General features: G+C 43.4%; 1 protein-coding gene and 1 pseudogene across 3 annotated transcripts; one reads left to right on the top strand and one right to left on the bottom strand.

The window, feature by feature from the left end:
- The first annotated feature begins 1,810 nt into the window (after window positions 1–1,810).
- si:dkeyp-97a10.2 (uncharacterized) lies at window positions 1,811–6,252 on the top strand. 3 transcript variants are annotated; one of them, XM_035750759.2, is made up of 6 exons: window positions 1,811–2,081; window positions 2,405–2,464; window positions 3,329–3,688; window positions 4,278–4,517; window positions 5,220–5,316; window positions 5,769–6,252. In XM_035750759.2, exons 2-6 carry the CDS (start codon window positions 2,410–2,412, stop codon window positions 5,830–5,832), a joined length of 816 nt encoding a protein of 271 aa, XP_035606652.1. In that variant the 5' UTR covers window positions 1,811–2,081; window positions 2,405–2,409; the 3' UTR covers window positions 5,833–6,252. The 3 variants fall into 3 exon arrangements, with proteins under 3 accessions (XP_035606652.1, XP_035606651.1, XP_035606650.1); XM_035750758.2 differs by having other exon boundaries at window positions 2,355–2,464; XM_035750757.2 differs by having other exon boundaries at window positions 2,349–2,464.
- Window positions 6,253–6,408: 156 nt separating this feature from the next.
- On the bottom strand, window positions 6,409–19,024 carry LOC118367585 (tektin-2-like; annotated as a pseudogene).
- Between the last annotated feature and the right edge of the window lie 1,924 nt (window positions 19,025–20,948).

The following is a 20,948-nucleotide window of genomic DNA, read 5'->3' as shown; positions in this document are numbered from 1 at the left end:
TTTTGCCAGTCCTGTCTGGTCCAGCGATGGTGGGTTTCTGCCCATATGCGACGTTGTTGCCGGTGATGGCTGGTGAGGACCTGCCTTACAATAGGCTCACAAGCCCTTAGTCCAGCCTCTCTCAGCCTTTTGTGGACAGTCTGAGCACTGATGGAGGGATTGTGCGTTCCTGGTGTAACTCGGGCAGTTGTTGCCATCCTGTACCTGTCCCGCAGGTGTGATGTTCAGCTGTACCGATCTTGTGCAGGTGTTGTTACACGTGGTCTGCCACTGCGAGGATGATCAGCTGTCCGTCCTGTCTTAGGCGTCTCACAGTACGGACATTGCAATGTATTGCCCTTGGCCACATCTGCAGTCCTCATGCCTCCTTGCAGCATGCTTAAGGCACGTTCAGATGAGCAGGGACCCTGGGCATCTTTCTTTTGGTATTTTTCAGAGTCAGTAGAATTGCCTCTTTAGTGTCCTAAGTTTTCTTAACTGTGACCTTAATTGTCTACTGTCTGTAAGCTGTGTCTTAACGACCATTCCACAAGTGCATGTTCATTAATTTTTTATGGTTCATTGAACAAGCATTGGAAACAGTGTTTAAACCCTTTACAATGAAGATCTGTGAAGTTATTTCGATTTTTACTAATTATCTTTGACAGACAGGGTCCGCAAAAAGCGACATTTCTTTTTTTTGCATTAGAAACACAGCAGTCTGGATGAGGGAGGGAAAGCATAGCACCAACTATTTCATGAAATAGCGCCATCGACTGGCTTGTTTTAGAACTTCCTCTATTCATAATATCATTCAGAGGCGCAACTTTGATTTTAGAAGTGGGGGGGGACATTTTTTATTTTTTTAATCCAGTCGGATAAAAGATCCAAACAGCCTACCCGACCGCTCGGAGGCGTCTGCATGGTCATAAAGCACACCGTTGCCTCATTTTGTATCACATTCCAATGATAAAACTGGGGGGAATACAAATGCAATTTCAGAATGTGTGTATGTGTGGGGGCGGGGGGGGGTGTTGCGCCCCTGATTTAATTTATGCATGGTCATTCACAGAGGACGTGAATTGAAAATACTCTAACGTATTGTTAATTGTTGTTGCAAATGTTGATAAGACTTTTTTTTACCAAATTAAAGTTGCACTCCAGTCACCCTTGCACCTGATTTACTTAACAAAAGGCACTAGGTGGTCCAGGTACACTCATGACATGGCACAAGTGGGGGGTGGGCCTTTCTCCATTGTTCTCTATTGCTCCTCTATTGTTTCTGCAAGCAAGGGGGAAGGCCTGACCATCAAACCAACTCCTTGAATAGCCTACTCCATCAAGTTTTTTTTACCCTGAAGTGTGTGTACATTACTGTATTCATACGTGGTATGTTGTTTTTCAACAGGAAATGTAAAAAAAAAAAGAACTTGAATAATAATGAAAAAACACCACAAAACTACAAAGCACATTTTTGAACAAAGCATTACAACATTGTTAACTTTCCCTTGAGAGAATGCTTTTCTAATTGAATGTACTTTTCTATTTACATTTTTTTTTTTGCTTTTGCTTACTGTGTTCAAAACTTGGTGTCAAAGTATGTGTCCGGACAATATGATTTGTTGCAATGGCATTTGAGATGGTGCTTGGACACAAATAGATGGAGGGGGAGGAGTGATTATCAATGTGATAATTTTACAACAGAATACAATAGAATCCACTTGTTTAAACACAGCTGAGTGTTGGCATGAATTGTACAGGAAAGGGAAAGAGGAAATTGCACAGCTTGAAAACAAGGTGACGTCTAAGTACCTAACTGGCTGGACCTCACACAGGGAAGGACTGCAAGTACAAAGTCCTGCACCAGACTGCAATCTATCAGAGCAACTTTCAGTTCACTCCAGCCTCTTTCTTTGGGTTGTTTTTGATGGTTGACATTTTTTCTGTTCTATTTGCGTAAGGATTTTTTTGTTTTTATATTATAAAACTGCATCCAAGCTTCCTGGCGTGCCGTGCCCCTGAAAAGTGGGCTTCCTTTTGAATGAATGCACTCCTGCCACTTTCATAATCTCTGACTCATAATCTATTGTACAGTTGGGAAGGTAAGTGAATTTCAAACAGCTGCTGACTTTGATCCAGTGCAAGTCATTGTCTGTGCCTAAATATAGACCGGTTACTTAAGGCAAGCTTCTAAATCAGACTTAGGAGTCAGACTTAGGAGTCAGACTTAGGAAGTGAAACAATGACCTCTTCTTTGGAAACTGGGTCTCTATCGGTCTCTTATCAGAGAGGTCACGGGAACCATCCAAGAGAAATGTCCTCTCAGTCTGTTATTCTTCTCTCTCTCTTTCTCTCGCTCCCTTTCTCAGTCTCAGACTCTGTCTGTCTGTCATTCTCTCTCTCCCTCTCTCTCCCTCTCTCTCAGGTGCCATGAGGCTGCAACACTGTCTCTCCTGGAGCCTCTCTCTGCTACCTCTGCTCTTGTGTAAGTGCTTCTGTGCAACATGATCCATAAAAATGTCACACGGCTGTATCTAAGTGTATTGGTGCAACCAGGCGGCGTGTATTTGACTGCTCTATTTGGCCATTTGTGTATGTTGTATTTACCATATTAGTATTGAACTGATACATTATCAGTAGTCCCACGTGGCAGTCTTAACATTCGGTTCTGGGTGTCGAGATGACATGAAAATGGATTCTTCAGGTTTTTCAGTTTGTGTGAGATATACTGTCTTCAGTGCACACTCAACCTATGTTGTAGTTGCTTGCGTCGCACTTCTGAAAGAAAACAGTTTGAGTTCAAAGCCAAGGAATACAGTACCATTGTATATGTCTAGACCGAGCCAAGGAGTGTGCAACTCCGGTCATCTAAGGTGATTGAGACAATAGGGTGTGTTTCAATCTGCATCTTCTTAGGAAATGTCTTTCCCTGTAAGAGATGTAAACTTCCCTTTGTGTTAGATGGAGGATTCCACAGAGGGTTAGTCATGTAACGACAAAGCTCGACAAACATCACGTCAGGCAGAACTGTCATGTGCTCTCAGTCACTGTTTGACTACCTGATGAAAGTCCTCTTCACTTCATACTAAATATAAATGTAAGAAATCATGAGCTAAGTCATGAACAACATAGAAACCAACCGTATCAGTGGTCAGCAGTGGAGGCTGGTGTCATTTTAAAATCGGAGGACCGGCTCATTGAAATGGCCATTCGCTCCACTCCTGCCATTACAATGAGCCCTTCCTCAAATTTCTCTCTCCATCAGGCTCCATCGAAAGTTGGTACGGTATTGATATCCAATCACCACAGGCAATACAATAACAACGCATGATCATGTTTCTGTCCCCAGTGTCTTGTGGGTACCAGTGCGTGTCGGTCCACTTCCAGACCCCGCAGCCGGTCAATGTACTCCCAGCCGGACGTCTAGTTCTCCAGGTCCAGATCGACCGCGGTCCCAAAGAAAAGATCTCCATGATAACCTGGGAGCGGGAGCCAGAGAACGCAAAGACCCCAGGGAATCCTGGGAAGGTGACGTTGATTACGTTCCCCGGGCAAGAAAAACGCTTGGACGGGCGTCTGAGTTTGGAGGAGCAGGGGTCAATACTGAAGCTGGAGGGCTTTGGCGTGGCAGACAGAGGGGTGTACATCGTGACCGTCACTGACCAGGCTGGCGTCAAGACCTCTGGACAGTGTACCGTCAAGGAGTACGGTACGACGGTCAACATGGTCTAAGTAGAATATATCAAAAGTGACATTTAACCGTTGTTCCATGTCACCTATGCTGACGTATTACTTAAAATGTCACTATAATGACGTGTTGATTACGTTGCCGTTTGGAATACATTCCTAGATATTCCTTCCTGTCCTCTGGAGTTATGTTCTTATAGAGGATTAACTGTTGGGTCAGTTCTGCCTAAGTGCTTTCTTTGTCTTTATAATATAAATATATGCTTAACTGCAGTCCAACACTCAACTTTGAGTCGGTAATATTTCAGGTTATCAGTCCAACGACTGTCTCGCACAATCTTTCTTCAATCGTTCCAAGCTCTATATTTGTCTCTGTCAAATGTCTTCTTTCTAAGTTTCTGATCTGTTTTCTCCTCACAGCCTCATACTTCTCAAGTCACCACCCCCAAGCCTCAGTAGACAACACGCTCAACTCACACTGTTTACTTCATGACGCAACCACCCTCTGTCACTCTCTTTCTCCTCCTCAATTTTCAGTTCCAACTTCCAAGTCTCACCTTTCTCACACCTGGTCTCATTCTCTTTTCGCTGTCTCTTGTCTTTCCTCTCAGAGGCTGTGCATCACCCCTCGGTGAGAGTGAACGTGTCCCACTCCTCCCTGTTCTGTGTGGAGACCTGGGGGACAGACCTTAAATTCAGCTGGCTCCACGAGCGGGCAGCCATCACCGATGCTGTGGGACACGTTTCGCCTGATGGGAAGACCCTCTTCGTCTCCTCCGCCCCCATCTGTGGTCACTTCACCTGCATGGTGAGCAACAAGCTGGGCCACAGCTCTGCCACCTACACAGCAGGTATGGAACCCCACGCACTAACTAACCCCATCTGTCTCTCAGTCTCTACACAAACCCCATCTGTCTCTCATGTCTGATTCACATTCCAGAACCAAACCGAGCCAAGCCAAGCTGCACTGGCACGGCCTGGTTACGCATCCACCATACTGTTTTTGATGGAACCGTGCTAGAAATAATCATGTTGGCCCTATGATGTGAATCAGCCATCTGTCTGTTAGTCTCTATGCCGGTGGTCACCCACCCTGGTTATGCAGAGCTACATTCTATGCAGACTGTTCCTCTAGCTAGCTAGCGTAGCTCAAGGCTGAATCAGATCAAGGTTGTAAGAAAACCCTGCAGACCCTGTAGTTCTCCAGGACCAGGGTTGGTGACCAATGTTCTATGTAATAGCACTCTAAAGCATGGGTAAGAAATCTCATATCTCCTTGACGGACAGAATAGGTAGGTATCTTTTCCTCAAAGGCATTGCTGAATGCAGAAACAGTCGATGCCCAAGCTAGTGCCCACACCATTCATATCCATTGAATGTACAGCCTCGGTGTGTGTGTGAGTGGTATGCCCTATGTAGCGTTCGTGTTATTACTGTATGTACAGTGTCCATATTTCGAGAGCCAAGTCCGAGTGACTCCGAGGCTGTCCTATGGACACCATAACACGTCCCCATATTGTGTTGTTGTGACCTTGTCCTGTCTGGTCCGTCAGAGCCGTGTGAGAGAGAGGGCAAGAGGACCACGGTGGCGGTGGTCTCTCTCATCATCTTGCTGGTCTGTGGAGCAGCGCTCGCTTTTCTACTGTGGAGGTACGGTAACACACACTGACACCCTAGTCACGCGGCACAGATACACATTTCATTTTGAGCTACGGTACATACTGTAAGATAAAGCCATACATAGCAAGGAAACGGAGGTCGCTGACACACTGCAGAATGGGAAAAGAGAATGGATGGGCACCTCCAAATGGGAAGTTACAATATCACATCAAGGCATTGCACGCTTGACATTGTCAGTACAATATAGGGTGGCAGGTAGCCTAGCGATTAAGAGCGTTGGGCCATAACCAAAAGGTCGCTGGTTCGAATCCCCGAGCCGACTAGGTGCAAAATATGCCGATGTGCCCTTGAGCAAAGCACTTAACCCCAGTTGGTCCTGTAAGTCACTCTGGATAAGAGTGTCTTCTAAATGACTCAAATGTTAAAAATGTACAGTGTGTTGTTGTATTTACCCGTATTAGAGTTTGTTGGTTTCTGTTTAGGAGACACAGGCGATACAGTAACAGAGGCGAGAGGCTTCAGGAGCATTTTGAGGACAACTTGTAATGGTGAACCACTGATACCAGTACCCAAGGTATTTCGCTACACTCCCCAACTCAAAGATGGACTCATAAAAGGACAGTAAGTGTACAAAACGCTTTGGGAGGAGCTTCCTTCCCTGTGAGCAGCATGACCTTTCAGTGCATTGGAACAATGTGGAAAGTGAACTGCTTGTTGGCCAATTGACGAGTTCTAAAAATGGAAAGAGCAACTTTTGCCCGATGTGTTGCCTGTTTTTATAGTAGCTATCATTTTTACACCGCCTCGCATTGTACTGAACTACACACTACTTTTTTTTATATAATGCTCGAAAATCATTTGTTTTAAATGAAAAACAATTCCGTATTTTGTAACTTTTGTATATTATAAACATTTTGTATATTTAGCTGTGTATTCTTTGTAATAAAAAGCACATTTTAAACTGTGTGAAGCTTTAGTTAAATGGATCGCTATTGTAAATCCACAATTGAGTCAGGGAATGGGAGTCAAAGTAAAAGCTCTCTATACATTAGTGAATTTCCCAATGATTTGTGGCCATGAATAAAAGTGTGCGTGTGTGAGTTCATGTGTGTGTCCACCTCATCAGTACATCTCTCTGGTCAAGCCGGGCATGGGGACGGCTGTCTCAGCCTCAGACAGGGTCTCCAGGTGCTGGCGGATGAAGTCCCTGCGCTGCTCCAGGGCCCCCCCTGCTTCCTGGACAGGTCGTCTCCCATACAGGCCTGTTGCTCCTCTAGGGACTGCAGAGAGTGCCTGGTACACAGTGTCACAGAACAGCAACACAGGGTTAAATGGTGTCCTTACATTAAAGGCCAATGTGCTATGAAAGGGAGCACATCACATGTTCAATATGCTGTGAAAGAGTCATACAGGGTGGATATATGTGCTCACGTTCATAGCCACTCAATAACACAAACACTCACATAGACTTGGCCAGATTCTGCTGTAACACTCCTATGGTGGCTCCCAACTGCTTAGCCTCTTCCACCAGTCCAGAATGCACCTACAGAGATCACAGAGGCAAGGTATGGACACACATTACATACTGAACAAAAATAAAATCAGTCAATTCATTCAAATACATTCATTCATTTAAGGATTTCACATGACAGAGCAGGGTCACAGCCACTGGTAAGCCAGGCCTATCCAATCAGAACAAGTTTTCCCCCACAAAATCAACTCAAATGTATTTATATAGCCCTTCGTTCATCAGCTGTTATCTCAAAGTGCTGTACAGAAACTCAGCCTAAAACCCCAAAACAGCAAGCAATGCAGGTGTAGAAGCACGGTGGCTAGGAAAACCTCCCTAGAAAGGCCAAAACCTAGGAAGAAACCTAGAGAGGAACCAGGCTATGAGGGGTGGCCAGTCCTCTTCTGGCTGTGCCGGGTGGAGATTATAACAGAACATGGCCAAGATATTCAAATGTTCATAAATGACCAGCATGGTCAAATAATAATATATTTTTTAACACTTTACTCCAGTGTTTGATTGCTAAATTGTAATTATTTTGCCACTACGACCTATTTATTGCCTTACCTGTCTAATCTTACCTCATCTGCACACACACTGTATATAGATTTTTTCCTACTGTGTTATTGACTGTACGTTTGTTTATTCCATGTGTAACTCTGTATTGTTGTTTGTGTTGCACTGCTTTGCTTTATCTTGGCCAGGCCGCAGTTGTAAATGACAACTTGTTCTCAACTGGCCTACCTGGTTAAATAAAGGTGAAATCATTTTTTTAAAGAGACATTGGCTGGTCTCAGACGATCCCGCAGGTGAAGAAGCTGGATGTGGAGCTTACATGTGGTCTGCGGTTGTGAGGCCAAACAATGTTATATTGCAACAGCTCTGGTGGATATTCCTGCAGTCAGCATGCCAATTGCATACTCCCTCAAAACTTGAGACATCTGTGCGATTGTGTTGTGTGACAAAACTACCCATTTTAGAGTGGCCTTTTATTGTCCCCAGCACAAGGTGCACCTGTGTAATTATCATGCTGTTTAACTGGCTTCTTGATATGCCACACCTGTCAGGTGGATGGATTAACTTGTCAAAGGAGAAATGCTCACTAATGGGGATGTAAACCAATTTGTGCACACAATTTGAGAGAAATAGATGTTTTAGCATATGGAAAATTTATGGCAACTTTTATTTCAGCTCATGAAACATGGGACTAACACTTTACATATTGTGTTTCAATTTATGTTCAGTATAATATGACAAACAGAGACACAGCTCCTTTTTCATGACAAAATCAACCTTTACAACAACTCATGTCCTCTGAAGGGTCAATCTGTGCAGGCTTTCATAGAACAAATGTCTGAACCTCCAGGACCAAAGAATACCCATTCTTGCTTTACAAGTTAGAATCAACCATAGAAATAGAATGAGTAAAATAGACACTACCATTCAAGTCAATTTCCCTTGATGTGTGGACCAGTGGTCATAGTGAGCGTACTGTCAAATTGGCCTGGATTGAGGGGCTTTTCCCCCATTCCAGTAATTCTATTATTATGGTTCTACCTGGTCTCTGCAGAGGTCCACTCCGGTCCTCGAGTACCTATTCTTCAGCCTGGTATGTACCAGCTTCAGGGGGCACACTGTAGCCAGCAGCTACTGCTCCAGACGATGGATACCCCTCAACAGCTCTGTGATTTTCTCTCTGGTCTGGTGGGACAGACAGAACCAACAGAGCACAGAGTCAGCACTGAGAAGCCGGAGAAACCTCCCGCAGCTAAGAAGGGCCATCTAGAATTGTCCTCTTTGCTTTCGAAGTTCTACTCTAGTCAATACTATCTTATCACCATCTATGCTCTCTACGGTTCTTGTCCAAGCTTCTAGCTCTCACACAATAGCTGATTCATAAATTCCACTTCTTGTTCAGATCTACTGTATATATGACGTTACTGATCCAAAACACATTCATGAGAAACCTAGGTGATCTGACTTCCCTGCATTGACCCCTGTCTTATCTAATCTCTCCCTGTGCATTCCAGACACTGCTATTGTTATTGCCCCCGGAGTGGACTTCCTTACCAGGACTATAGGTATTCATGTCTATGGAGATGGATGGAGCCCGGCGGAGCGCGAACAAAGGAAAATGGCTGTGCTGCACTGATTAGAAGAGAGATCAGTTGAAGGGTGGGGAGAGCAGCTTTAGGTCAGACGGGGGGAGGGAGGTCTAATGGGTTTAGTGGATGTATAGCATGAGAAGGGCCCGGTGGAAGAGCTATGCATGTCATTAATGCTTAACAAGAGAATTTCTAAGGCTTAGCTCTGGATACATGGTGGTCTTCCCCAGGCCTCTATCTACATCTGTCCTCAATATCAATATTTAGTCAAAGCAGAATTTTGCATTGAACTACATTTTCCATTGTGTGCCCTAATGAACAGGACTCTGTACTCACAGCTGTGTGCTGCCAGTGCAGCTGACTGCAGGCCCTCTTGTGCTGGTTGAACCCAGTGGTGATCCGCTGCCCCTCCATGTCATTCTGGCTCTGAAGGGACATAAGAGATGGGGGCATCAGACAACACACAGAGGAGAGGGATATGAATAAGAGTCTTATGGCGCAGCTATAACGAATATGGGGCCCGTATTCAGAAAGTCTCAGAGTAGGTGTGCTGATATAGGATCAGTCCTGCCTTTTAGATAATAATATAATAATAATAATCCAAATGAATAAGATTATATGGACCTGATCCTACAGTAGATTAGCAGTCCTACTCTGAGACACTCTGGGAGAGGATGATGTTGCTATACTAAGTCAGATACACTTCAGTTCATGAAAATGGCCAATCATGGCAGTTTAAAAAAAGTAACAAGTCCTTAAAGCTTATCCCAAAAACATGCTTATGATGTTCTCAAAGGGGGTGACAATGTCCTCTTCCGACTGTGTGATGGAGAATACCAACAACCCTCCGGCACACATTTACAATCCCCTCGTAAAGATGATATACAGCATTTATAGATCAGACTCCCGTTCCTGTTGAATGCTTCTGTACTGTATATCGATCAGGATGATAGTCTTCGGATACAGTTTACACCGCTTCGGCCTGAGCCAAGTAAACAAGTGCTAACGCATGCCTTTAAAATAAACCCACATGTCCTCAGCTTAAACAATCCCCTACACCAGTATTCCAAAACAACAGTTACTGAAGTCCACTTACTGGTTTCTTTGCAATACATTCATGTCCATAATTAATTGTCCCCATGGGGACATTTTGTTGCAGTGTCACGTACACATTTAAAGTGGCGTTTAAAAAAAATGTGTTTATGCCACACCAAACGTCACACACACTGCAGGTCGCAACAGAGCCGCGCCCCTTACCCGTGTGGGGTTATTCTTGATAAAGATTAGCAAAAAAGGCTGTTTACAATAAATAATACAAATACTGAGCTATGGCGTATATAATAATAGCACCGCCTGGAGTTTGATGAACGCCCTTGGAACCGGTGCTATGGTCAGATGCCATGAAAATAGAGCTCTTTGGGCACGCACGCGAGCATATACAGAAGCATACAGTGCATTCGCATAGTATTCAGACTCCTTGACTTTTTCCACATTTTGTTACGTTACAGCCTTATTCTAAAATGGATACCAAAAAAAAAATCTGTCTACTGTACATTCAATACCCCATAATGACAAAGCAAAAACAGGTTTTTAGAAATCTTAGCAAATGTATTAAAAAATAAAATAAAACTGTCATTTCAATAGCAATTACAGCCTCGAGTCTCCACAGTCCAGTACGTCCTCTGCCTCTTCCCCGCACTTGCCCTGAGGTGCGTGTCACCAGCCCGGTGCCACCTGTACCGGTCCCACGCATCAGGCCTCCAGTGCCCCTCCACAGTTCTGTACGTCCTGTGCCTCCTCCCCGCACTCGCCCTGAGGTGTGTGTCACCCGCCCGGTGCCATCTGTACCGGCCCCACGCATCAGGCCTCCAGTGTGCCTCCACAGTGCAGAGCTTCCGGCGACAGTTCCCGGTCCGGAGTCTCCGGCGTCGATCCGCAGTCCGGAGTCCCCGGCGACGATCTGCGGTCCGGTTCCTCCGGTGACAATCCCCGCACCAGAGCCGCCATTGAAGATGGCGTCTCCACGAGCGGAGTGGGTATTTCGCCCCGCACCGGAGCTGACCCCGACGGTAGATGCCACCCGGACCCTCCCCTATTGAATCAGGTTTTGCGGTTGGAATCCGCACCTTTGGGGGGTGGGGTGGGTGGCAGAAAGAGCTTTTTATTCTCTATGTTGGTTAGGTCGGGGTGTGACTAGGGTGGGTCATCTAGGTGATTATATTTCTATGTTGGCCTGGTATGGTTCCCAATCAGAGGCAGCTGTTTATCGTTGTCTCTGATTGGGGATCATATTTAGGCAGCCATTCCCCTTTGTGCTTTGTGGGATCTTGACTATGTATAGTTGCCTGTGAGCACTATTGTAGCTTCACATTTCGTTTTGCGATTTATTGTTTTCTTTGAGTTTCACTTCAAAATAAAGAGGATGGAACCATTCCTCGCTGCATCTTGGTCCACTCATTATAACGATCGTGACACTTCCTCTGTCCAGAGTTTGTGTTCTTTTGCCCATCTTAATCTTTTATTTTATTGGCCAGTCTGAGATATGGCTTTTTCTTTGCAACTCTGCCTAGAAGGCCAGCATCCCGGAGTAGCATCTTCACTGTTGACGTTGAGACGGGTGTTTTGCAGGTACTATTTAATGAAGCTGCCAGTTGAAGACTTGTGAGGCGTCTTTCTCAAACTAAACACTAATGTACTTGTCCTCTTGCTCAGTTGTGCACCGGGGCCTCCCACTCCTCTTTCTATTCTGGTTAGAACCAGTTTGCGCTGTTCTGTGAAGGGAGTAGTACACAGCATTGTACAAGATCTTCAGTTTCTTGGCAATTTCTCGCATGGAATAGCCTTCATTTCACTGAACAAGAATAGACGGATGATTTTCTCGTCATTTTGAGCCTGTAATTGAACCCACAAATGCTGATGCTCCAGATACTCAACTAGTCAACAGGACAACAGTTTCAGCTGTGCTAACATAACTGCAAAAGGGTTTTCTAAGGAATCAAAAGCCTTTTAAAATGATAAAAGTGGATTAGCTAACATAACGTGCCATTGAAACACGGGAGTAATGGTTGCTGATAATGGGCCTCTGTACACCTACGTAGATATTCAATAAAATAAAAACAAATCAACCATTTTCAGCTACAATAGCCATTTACAACATTAACAATGTCTACACTGTTTTTCTGATCAATTAGATGTTATTTTAATGGACAAAAAACTTGCTTTCCTTTCAAAAACAAGGACATTTCTTGGTGACCCCAAACTTTTGAATGGTAGTGTATACAGAAGAGTGTGCCTTTCCAAATGATGTCCAATCAATGGAATTTACCACAGGTGGACTCCAATCAAGTTGTAGAAACATCTCAAGGATGATGAATGGAAACAGGACACACCTGAGCTTAATTTTGAGTCTCATAACAAAGGGTCTGAATACTAATGTAAAATATGATGGTGGATCTTTGATGTTATGGGGCTATTTTGCTTCCACTGGTCCTGGTTTCCCTTGTTAAGGTCGATGGCATCATGACCTTTTACCAAGTAGTAAGTACCAGGACATTTTAACCCAAAACCTTTTTGCCTCTGCCATGAGACTGACACTTGGCCAGAAGTGGATCTTCCAGCAAGACAATAACCCCAAGCACTAATCAAAATCCACAAAGAAATTATTAATTGACCACAAAAATCAACATTTTGCAATTGCCATCTCAGTCTATTTACATTAGTCATTTAGCAGACGGTCTTATCCAGAACGAGTTACAGGAGCAATTAGACTTGAACCCCATTGAAAACCTGTGGTTTGATTTGGAGAGGGCAGTCCATCAGAGCAGACCAAGGATATCAAGGATCTGGAAAAATTCTTTGTAGAGGAATGGTCTAAGATCCCTCACAATGGGTTCTCCAATCTCATAAAACATTTTAGAAAAAGGTTCAGCGTCGTTATCCTCACAGGGAAAGGGTGCTAGAGTTTTGAAAACAGAGGTGCCAATCATTTTAAACCCCATTTTAGTTTTTGAACACAATCTCTTTATCTGAGCAATTGTATTAGTATAAAATAATACAATTTCCACCCCAAAAATGTGCATGCAATATTGCTCAATACTTGTATTATTTATTTTAAACTGTATTTTTTACTCATCTTTATCAAGACTGCCAATAATTCTGGACTGTACATTATTCATATTTTTTGTGGCATATCAACAATCTGATTAAACAGCATGATCACTACACAGGTGCACCTTGTGCTGGGGACAATAAAAGGCCACTCTAAAATGTGCAGTTATGTTACACAACACACTGCCACATATGTCTCGAGTTGAGGGAGTGTGCAACTGGGATGCTGACTGCAGGAATGTCCACCAGAGCTGTTGCTAGAGAATGTAATATTAATTTCCCCATAATAAGCTTCGTCAAGAACTTTTGTGAGTTTAAAAAAAATTAGCACCCTTATGTAGACCTAGCCCCAACCACATCCGTTCCACGCATCGAAAGGGGTTGGAGGCGCAGGAAAAACAAATAACTATTACCAAATATAACAATATGCATTTCATAAATATTTGAATAAAGTGTGTAAATAAGACGTATTAAACACATATATAAAACCACAATGAGGACATAGACCTACCGAGCAAGTTTTCATTAATCATTGGGTACATTGTACGAAAAACATCAGAGTAATCTTAAATAGGAGCATAACTCATGTTCAAATTCACAACATAACGTACATAGGCATTTCATCATTAAGACCTTTACGGAAATAATGTCTCCTCCCCTGTCTGATATTTTAACTTCCTCTATGCCACGAAATCTAAAAGGTAGAAATGTAGGTCATTAAAATATACTGCGACTGGATAATCCCTGTCGTTTCTCCTGATTGATCTTTTATGTTCACTGATTCTCTGTTTGAGAGAACAAGAGGTTTTACTTACATAACAGAGCCCAAATGGACATGTAATAATGTAGATAAATGGGTGGTGGAACACAATGTCATTTATTTGGAACCGTTTTCCTGTATGTGGGTGGCAGAAATATTCACACTTCATCATATTGTTGCACTGTGCGCATCCTCTGCATTTATAGCTACCATTTGGAAGAGGGCATAAAAGAGCCTGGGTGATTTTCTTTTGTGGCTGGCAGTTGGTATGAAGCAATTTATCGCATAAATTGCGACCTCTCCTATACACAATCAGTGGTGAATTGTTCAATTCAGCCGGCAAAACTGGGTCCGATGATAAAATATGACAGTGTTTCTTGACCACACCTCCCACTTTTCGCGAGTTCAAAGTATATGTGGTTGTGAACATTACGGGGTGTTCTTCAGCTTTAGCGGGTCTTTACACACTTTATTTGAATATCTATTACATGCATATTGTTATATTTGGTAGCATTTATTTGTTTTTCCTGCGCCTCCAACCCTTTTCGATGTGTGGAACGGATGTGGGTGGGACTAGGTCTACATAAGGGTGCAAAAAATGTTTTAACTCACAAAAGCTCTGAAGAAGACCGTGAGGATGATACATAAACTTATTAAAGATCAGTGAAACTATCAAGAGCAGTGTGCGGTTTTTCCTTCATATTGTTCAACTGTTACCATGCACCTGCAAAAAAGATTGCTCAGATGTGTGAGTGCCTTTTGAATTTTGAATATTAATTTCTCTACCATAAGCCAACGTAATTTCTCTATTGGGGGCCAACGTCATTTTAGAGAATTTGGCAGTATGTCCAACCCGGCCTCATAACTGTAGAGCGCGACACGTTTCCACGACATGTAACCACGCCAGCCCAGGACCTCTACATCCATCTTCTTCTTCACCTGAGGGATGGTCTGCGACCAGCCACCCAGACAGCTGATGAAACTGTGGGTTTGAACAACAGAAGAATTTCTGCACAAACTGTCAGAGACCGTCTCAGGGAAGCTCATCTGCATGCTCCTCGCCCTCACCAGGGTCTTGACCTGACTGCAGTTCGGCGGTGTAACCGAGTTCAGTGGGAAAATGCTTACCTTCTATGGCCACTGGCACGGTGGAGAAGTGTGCTCTTCACTGTACCAGGCAGATGGCAGACAGAGCGTATGGTTTGCAGATGTCAACATTGTGGAGGTGGGGTTATGTATGAGCAGGCATAAGCTAAGGACAACGAACACAACTGCATTTTATCGATGGCAATTTGAGATACCATGACAAGATCCTAAGGCCTATTGTCGTTCCTTTCACCCGACGCCATCACCTCCTGTTTTAGCATGATAATGCACATCCCCATGTCGCAAGGATCTGTACACAATTGCTGGAAGCTGAAAATGTCCCAATTCTTCCAAGGGCTGCATACTCACCAGACATTTAGCATGTTTGGGATATTCTGGATCGACATGTACTGCACGACAGAGTGTTCCAGTTCCCGCTAATATATAGCAACTTCGCAAAGCCATTGAAGAGGAGTGGGACAACATTCCACAATCAACAGCCTGATCAACTCTATGCAAAGGAGATGTGTCACACTGCATGGGGAAAATGGTGGTCACACCAGATACTGACTGGTTTTCTAATCCAGCCCCTATTCCCAGTCATGTGAAATCCATAGATTAGGGCCCAATGAATTGATTTCAGTTGACTGATTTCCTCATAAGAACTGTAACTCAGTAAAATCTCTGAAATTGTAGAATGTTGCGTTTATATTTTTGATCAGTGTTATAGATATATATATTTTTTTTTTCAAGTATTTTCTTTTTATTCAAACGGGGCTAGCATGAAATGAGAGGGGAGACAGAGAAGGAGGGAGATGCAGAATAGGGTATGGGCTGGGATTTGTATCCACTCTGGCTAGACCAGCCTCAGGCACGTATACAGTTTGAAATGGGCAGCAAGCGTATTATTAAATTGCTGTCCAAAAACACTTAGAAATACCAAACCACCCATTTTTTTGTTAGTTTGTTATGGGAGTTGCCCTATACGCCTAATGGAACCAATTTCCATACTGCATAAAACGGTCTCTGACTGTACATTCACACATACTCTCTTCATGGTGTTCTCATGAGCCCCCACCAAGCCAGTTTCCCCAGTTTCCATTCCCCGACCAGGCCTTCCTATGCTATTAATAACATGTATCCCTCTCCTCCTCCCCCAATACACAGACAGTCCCACCCACACATTATTTTGTAGGAGTAGGATGAAGTTGCCATTAGACACTGATCTAAGCTCAGTCTTGTGTTTATTTTTTAAATATTTTTTTAACCTCTAATGGTTAATGTTAGTTTGGGGAGGGTAAACCGATCCTAGATCAGTACTCTGCTACCTGTATCATTGTATAGGTCATGGTCTCCCTCAGCTGTAGGGAAGCCTGCATCGCCTCCTCAGCTTGGGTCATGTTGTAGTGGGTGAACTGCACCGACTCCTGGTGTGTGGAGGCACTGCAGGGTACAGGACATAAATCAGCCACAGTTATACATCGGTAAGTACTGTACACTCTAAGAACTGTGTTATAAATTAGAAAATGTTTTAGGTTGAGAGGATCAGAAGAGGTTTAGTGGTACAAATGACCATACATCTAGATTTGGGTAAAGGCTGAGAATTTGTCTGACATTGAGTGTTCTGCTATCTGAACACGGGATCAAATTATTTAGTTATGATAATTATGAAAAACAAAATTCCTAGAAATATGCTAGAACTATACAGTATATTTTCACTCATGATCATCTCATTATCGTCTCCTTTATTCTACACATGTAGACAAGGCACTACTCTGTTCCGTCCTTACCTAGTGGGTACGTGGGGTCAGGCTTGAAGGATATGTCAGGTGACCTGTCTGTAAGTGACAGGCACGATTAGTTCACATCCAGGCCTTCGCTCTTGTTGGTTAGGTCAAAGGTCAGCTGTTGGTGGGCTTCCTTGAGACAGCTTAAAATGAAATAAACTTTATTGATGCTACACTGTTAGATGTATCACCCCCTTAGAACTGTAGACAAACAAGCATACATCAATATTAAATTAAATTACTAGGGGGGATATGTCAAACTCTCAGTTCCAGAACGGTATGATAATGGCAGCCATTTTGGACAGGGAGAAATCCAAATGGAATGAATGGCAGTAGAGGCATAGGTGATACTTTCCTGCTTTTACTTACGCAGGAAACTAAAAGAAAGGCATGTGATGTATCGGAAATTGTGTAATAGAATTGTCAACCTAAAATATTGTCATATAATTATGAATACAGTTTCTACGTGTTTTAGACATTTTCTGTATAAATAAGACTCTAAAATATCATCAACTGATTTCAGCCTGTGTATGGCTGTGGATTGACTGCATTGTTTGTATGGAATATTGGCAGTTAATTTGTAAAAAGATTGGAATAATTCTAATAAAACTGTTAGCTAATGAAAATACTGTGAAGATTTTCAGAAGAATACGGATTGCTTTCACAATATTTTAATCCCAACACTGGCTGCCCAACTCCCTGACCAAAATGGCTGACCTTTTACACCGTCATAAGATAGTTAATGTCTATTATAGTATTCTAAATACTAATTATAGGCATACATCAGCACACAGGCTACAGAACACAGTGGAATTTGAACGTTGCTGCAATACGTCTTCATGAAGCAATGGAGAAATGAAATTTAAGACCTCACACAGGCCTCCAAATGTCAGTATCACCCACCCGTTTCGGTTTCACATTGCATTATCCTTTATTTTTAAGAGCAACACAACTGTGTTAGATAGAAGCCTTTTATGTTCCATGGACCAATGAAACCATATCCTGAGACACAACCAAAGACCTACGGCAGTTAAATCTCTATCTTGGCTTTACCAGACCTGCTCGAATGCCTTGTTGATGTGCTGCTGCAGCTCTTGCTGCGTGGTGTCATCATCTGGGCCTCCCTCTTCAGATGGCCCTGCAGGGGGTCACTGACCAGCTCGCTCCCCCTGCGGGCCCTCTCTCTGGGTCAGACACTCCACTACCAAATCCAGGGGCACGGCCGTGTCTTCTTCAACTTGAAGGAGCTGGAGCAGTTTTGTCTTGAAGAATGGGCAAAAATCCCAGTGGCTAGATGTGCCAAGCTTATAGAGACATACCCCAAGAGACTTGCAGCTGTAATTGCTGCAAAAGATGGCTCTACAAAGTATTGACTTTGGGGGGGGTGAATAGTTATGCACGCTCAAGTTCTGTTTTTTTTTGTCTTATTTCTTGTTTGTTTCACATCTTCAGAATGGTAGGCAAGTTGTGTAAATCAAATGATACAAACGGCCCAAAAATCAATTTTAATTCCAGGTTGTAAGGCAACAAAATAGGAAAAATGCCAAGTGGGTGAATAACCTTCGCAAGCTCCTGTAGATCCTCTAGATGATTAAACATGTGTGCTATAATTCATTGTCAACAAGCACACATACTTCCAGAAAAAAACAAAAATAACACCCTCAGGCATAATTATATTACGATTAGTTTGACTTAATAAGGGTAGGATTTAGGTAGAGTTTACTGCACCAGACGACACAACAATGCATACAAATAGCATAGTGGAATGCAGATTCCCAAAGCAATTTGAGAGGTTCCTGAAGCTAACAAATTAGGGACACTGACAGATTGTGTTCTGTGACATGCGTTCGACAGTATATGTGTTGATTATGTTTTGTTATGTAAGTAAAGGGAGTTGAACATTAAATAGTTCTCCCACATTTTCTGCCATATGAAGTATTAGTGACCTGTGGTCAGAGCTTCGATCTCTCTCGCCATTGCCTGCAGTCTGTCCTTCTGCTCAGTGACCTCATTGATCCTGTCACCCAGCCTGTCTCAGCTGTCACTCTCATCCCAGCGTGTCAGACAGACGGAGAAGAGCCCACGGTCATGCACAGTATTACTTTGTTATTATGGGGTATAGATGTGAACATGAGTTGATCATCTCTCTGTCAATGCATCGCCTGCTGCCTGGCATCAGGCATCCATATCAGTCCCTGTCTCTCAGTCTCTGTACCTTACAGGCTGTCTGGTGCCTCAGGGCCCGCCTCTCCTGCCTTGTCTGCTGTGATTGGTGGCGTTGGTGCTCGGCCGTGTCCGTGAGCAGCTTGTTATTGGTCTCCCAGTCTGTCACCCAGTAATGCTGACCGGGCTTCCTACTCGTAGTGGCCACTCCTACCAACATAAATAGACAGCTTGAATTGAGTTAGTCAAAGGTTGTAGAGACCTGTATGCAGGTCTAGATCCTTCCATCAGCAAAGGGAAATTCCTTTCCACTAAAATGTACATTTTTGCTAGTGTTATGACCCAACCAGAATGGGCACCCAGGCTGTTATAGCACTTCCTGATGTTTCTACATTTGTTTTCTTATCATCATATGTCAAATAGTTGGGTATGAAACCTGGCCATGATCAATTGAAAAGGTTACATAATGCTTTAAAGTAAATCTTTTCTAATATTTTCCATGGGTGGAACGGGTCGACACAGAATAGGAAGGACGGTAGTAGTCATGACTGTCGCGTAAATGTAACTGAAAACCTACCCGTCTATCAAATGAAGCATGAAATGTGAAAAACCTGGGTTAAAGTTAGCTATGGTGGAAAAGCCCTAAACACGCACACCGAAGACCCTGTAGCTGCGTGGGACTAACAGAGCCTGTAGTAGCTGCAATGCATTCTGGACAGCAGTTTACATGTTTATGTGATCTCCTGATTACTTTACATTCCAGACAGTTATGTGAGGTTGTTGGCCCACTGTCACAACCCCTGTCTTTGTGCACTGACTGTTCCACGGAGAGATATGAGTTTCCTTAGTGAAGGATAAATGTGACTACAAATGGGATTTTAGGAGTTTCAATTCAATCCTTCCCATATTTTCCAGGAGGGTTGAACTGGTTCAGTGCACCTGGGTACACTTTCCATTTTCATTACGAGCAGTTTGTTATGATTCATTTAATTTGAGGCAATGGTGGAAAATGAAATGAAGTTCAGTTGGTAGACTAGATTGTATTCTGCATTCTCGTGGTTCTTAACCTGAAACGGTGACAGGTTTAGATTTCCAAAGTAGGCTAGGCTAGGCTATACTGTGGCCTAGTCCTAGATGCTTATGACAAATCTTACAATGCATTATAATGACATCATAATGCATTGTACAGGAGTATGGTTGCAAAGCTACCGGTAATTTACTAAAGTTACTGTAATTTTGGTAATTAGCAGGTAATCTATGGTAATTTCTACTTGAATAACTTAAAAATGTATGCAAGTATGTATATACACACTACATGGCCAAATGTATGTAGACTCCTGCTTGTCAAACAGCTCATTCCTTGTGCACGGGGGCATTGTCATGCTAAAACAGGAAAGGGCCTCCCCCAAACTGTTGCCACAAAGTTGGAAGCACAGAATCGTCTAGAACGTCACTGTATGCTGTAGCATTAAGATTTCCCTTCACTGAAACTAAGGGAACTCACCCAAACCATGCCAGACCCAGAGCATTATTCCTCCTCCGCCAAACCTTAAAGTTGGCACTATGCATTTGGGCAGGTAGTGTTCTCCTGGCATCCGCCACACTCAGATCAAGTCAAATTTATTTATATAGCCCTTCGTACATCAGCTGATATCTCAAAGTGCTGTACAGAAACCCAGCCTAAAACCCCAAACAGCAAGCAATGCAGGTGTAGAAGCATGGTGGCTAGGAAAAACTCCCTAGAAAGGCCAAAACCTAGGAAGAAACCTAGAGAGGAACCAGGCTGTGGGGTCGCCAGTCCTCTTCTGGCTGTGTCGGGTGGAGATTATAACAGAACATGGCCAAGATGTTAAAATGTTCATAAATGACCAGCATGGTCGAATAATAATAATACGGCAGAACAGTTGAAACTGGAGCAGCAGCACGGCCAGGTGGACTGGGGACAGCAAGGAGTCATCATGTCAGGTAGTCCTGGGGCATGGTCCTAGGGCTCAGGTCCTCCGAGAGAGAGAAAGAAAGAGAGAATTAGAGAGAGCATATGTGGGGTGGCCAGTCCTCTTCTGCACTCAGAGGTCTCGTTCTGTGAGCTTGTGTGGAATACCACTGGACGGCTGAGCTGCTGTTGTTCCTAGACGTTTCCACTT

This window comes from Oncorhynchus keta, chromosome 34, assembly GCF_023373465.1.
Source record: "Oncorhynchus keta strain PuntledgeMale-10-30-2019 chromosome 34, Oket_V2, whole genome shotgun sequence".
Classification (NCBI taxonomy): Eukaryota; Metazoa; Chordata; class Actinopteri; order Salmoniformes; family Salmonidae; genus Oncorhynchus; species Oncorhynchus keta.
This window is presented reverse-complemented; position numbering and strand designations above follow the sequence as displayed.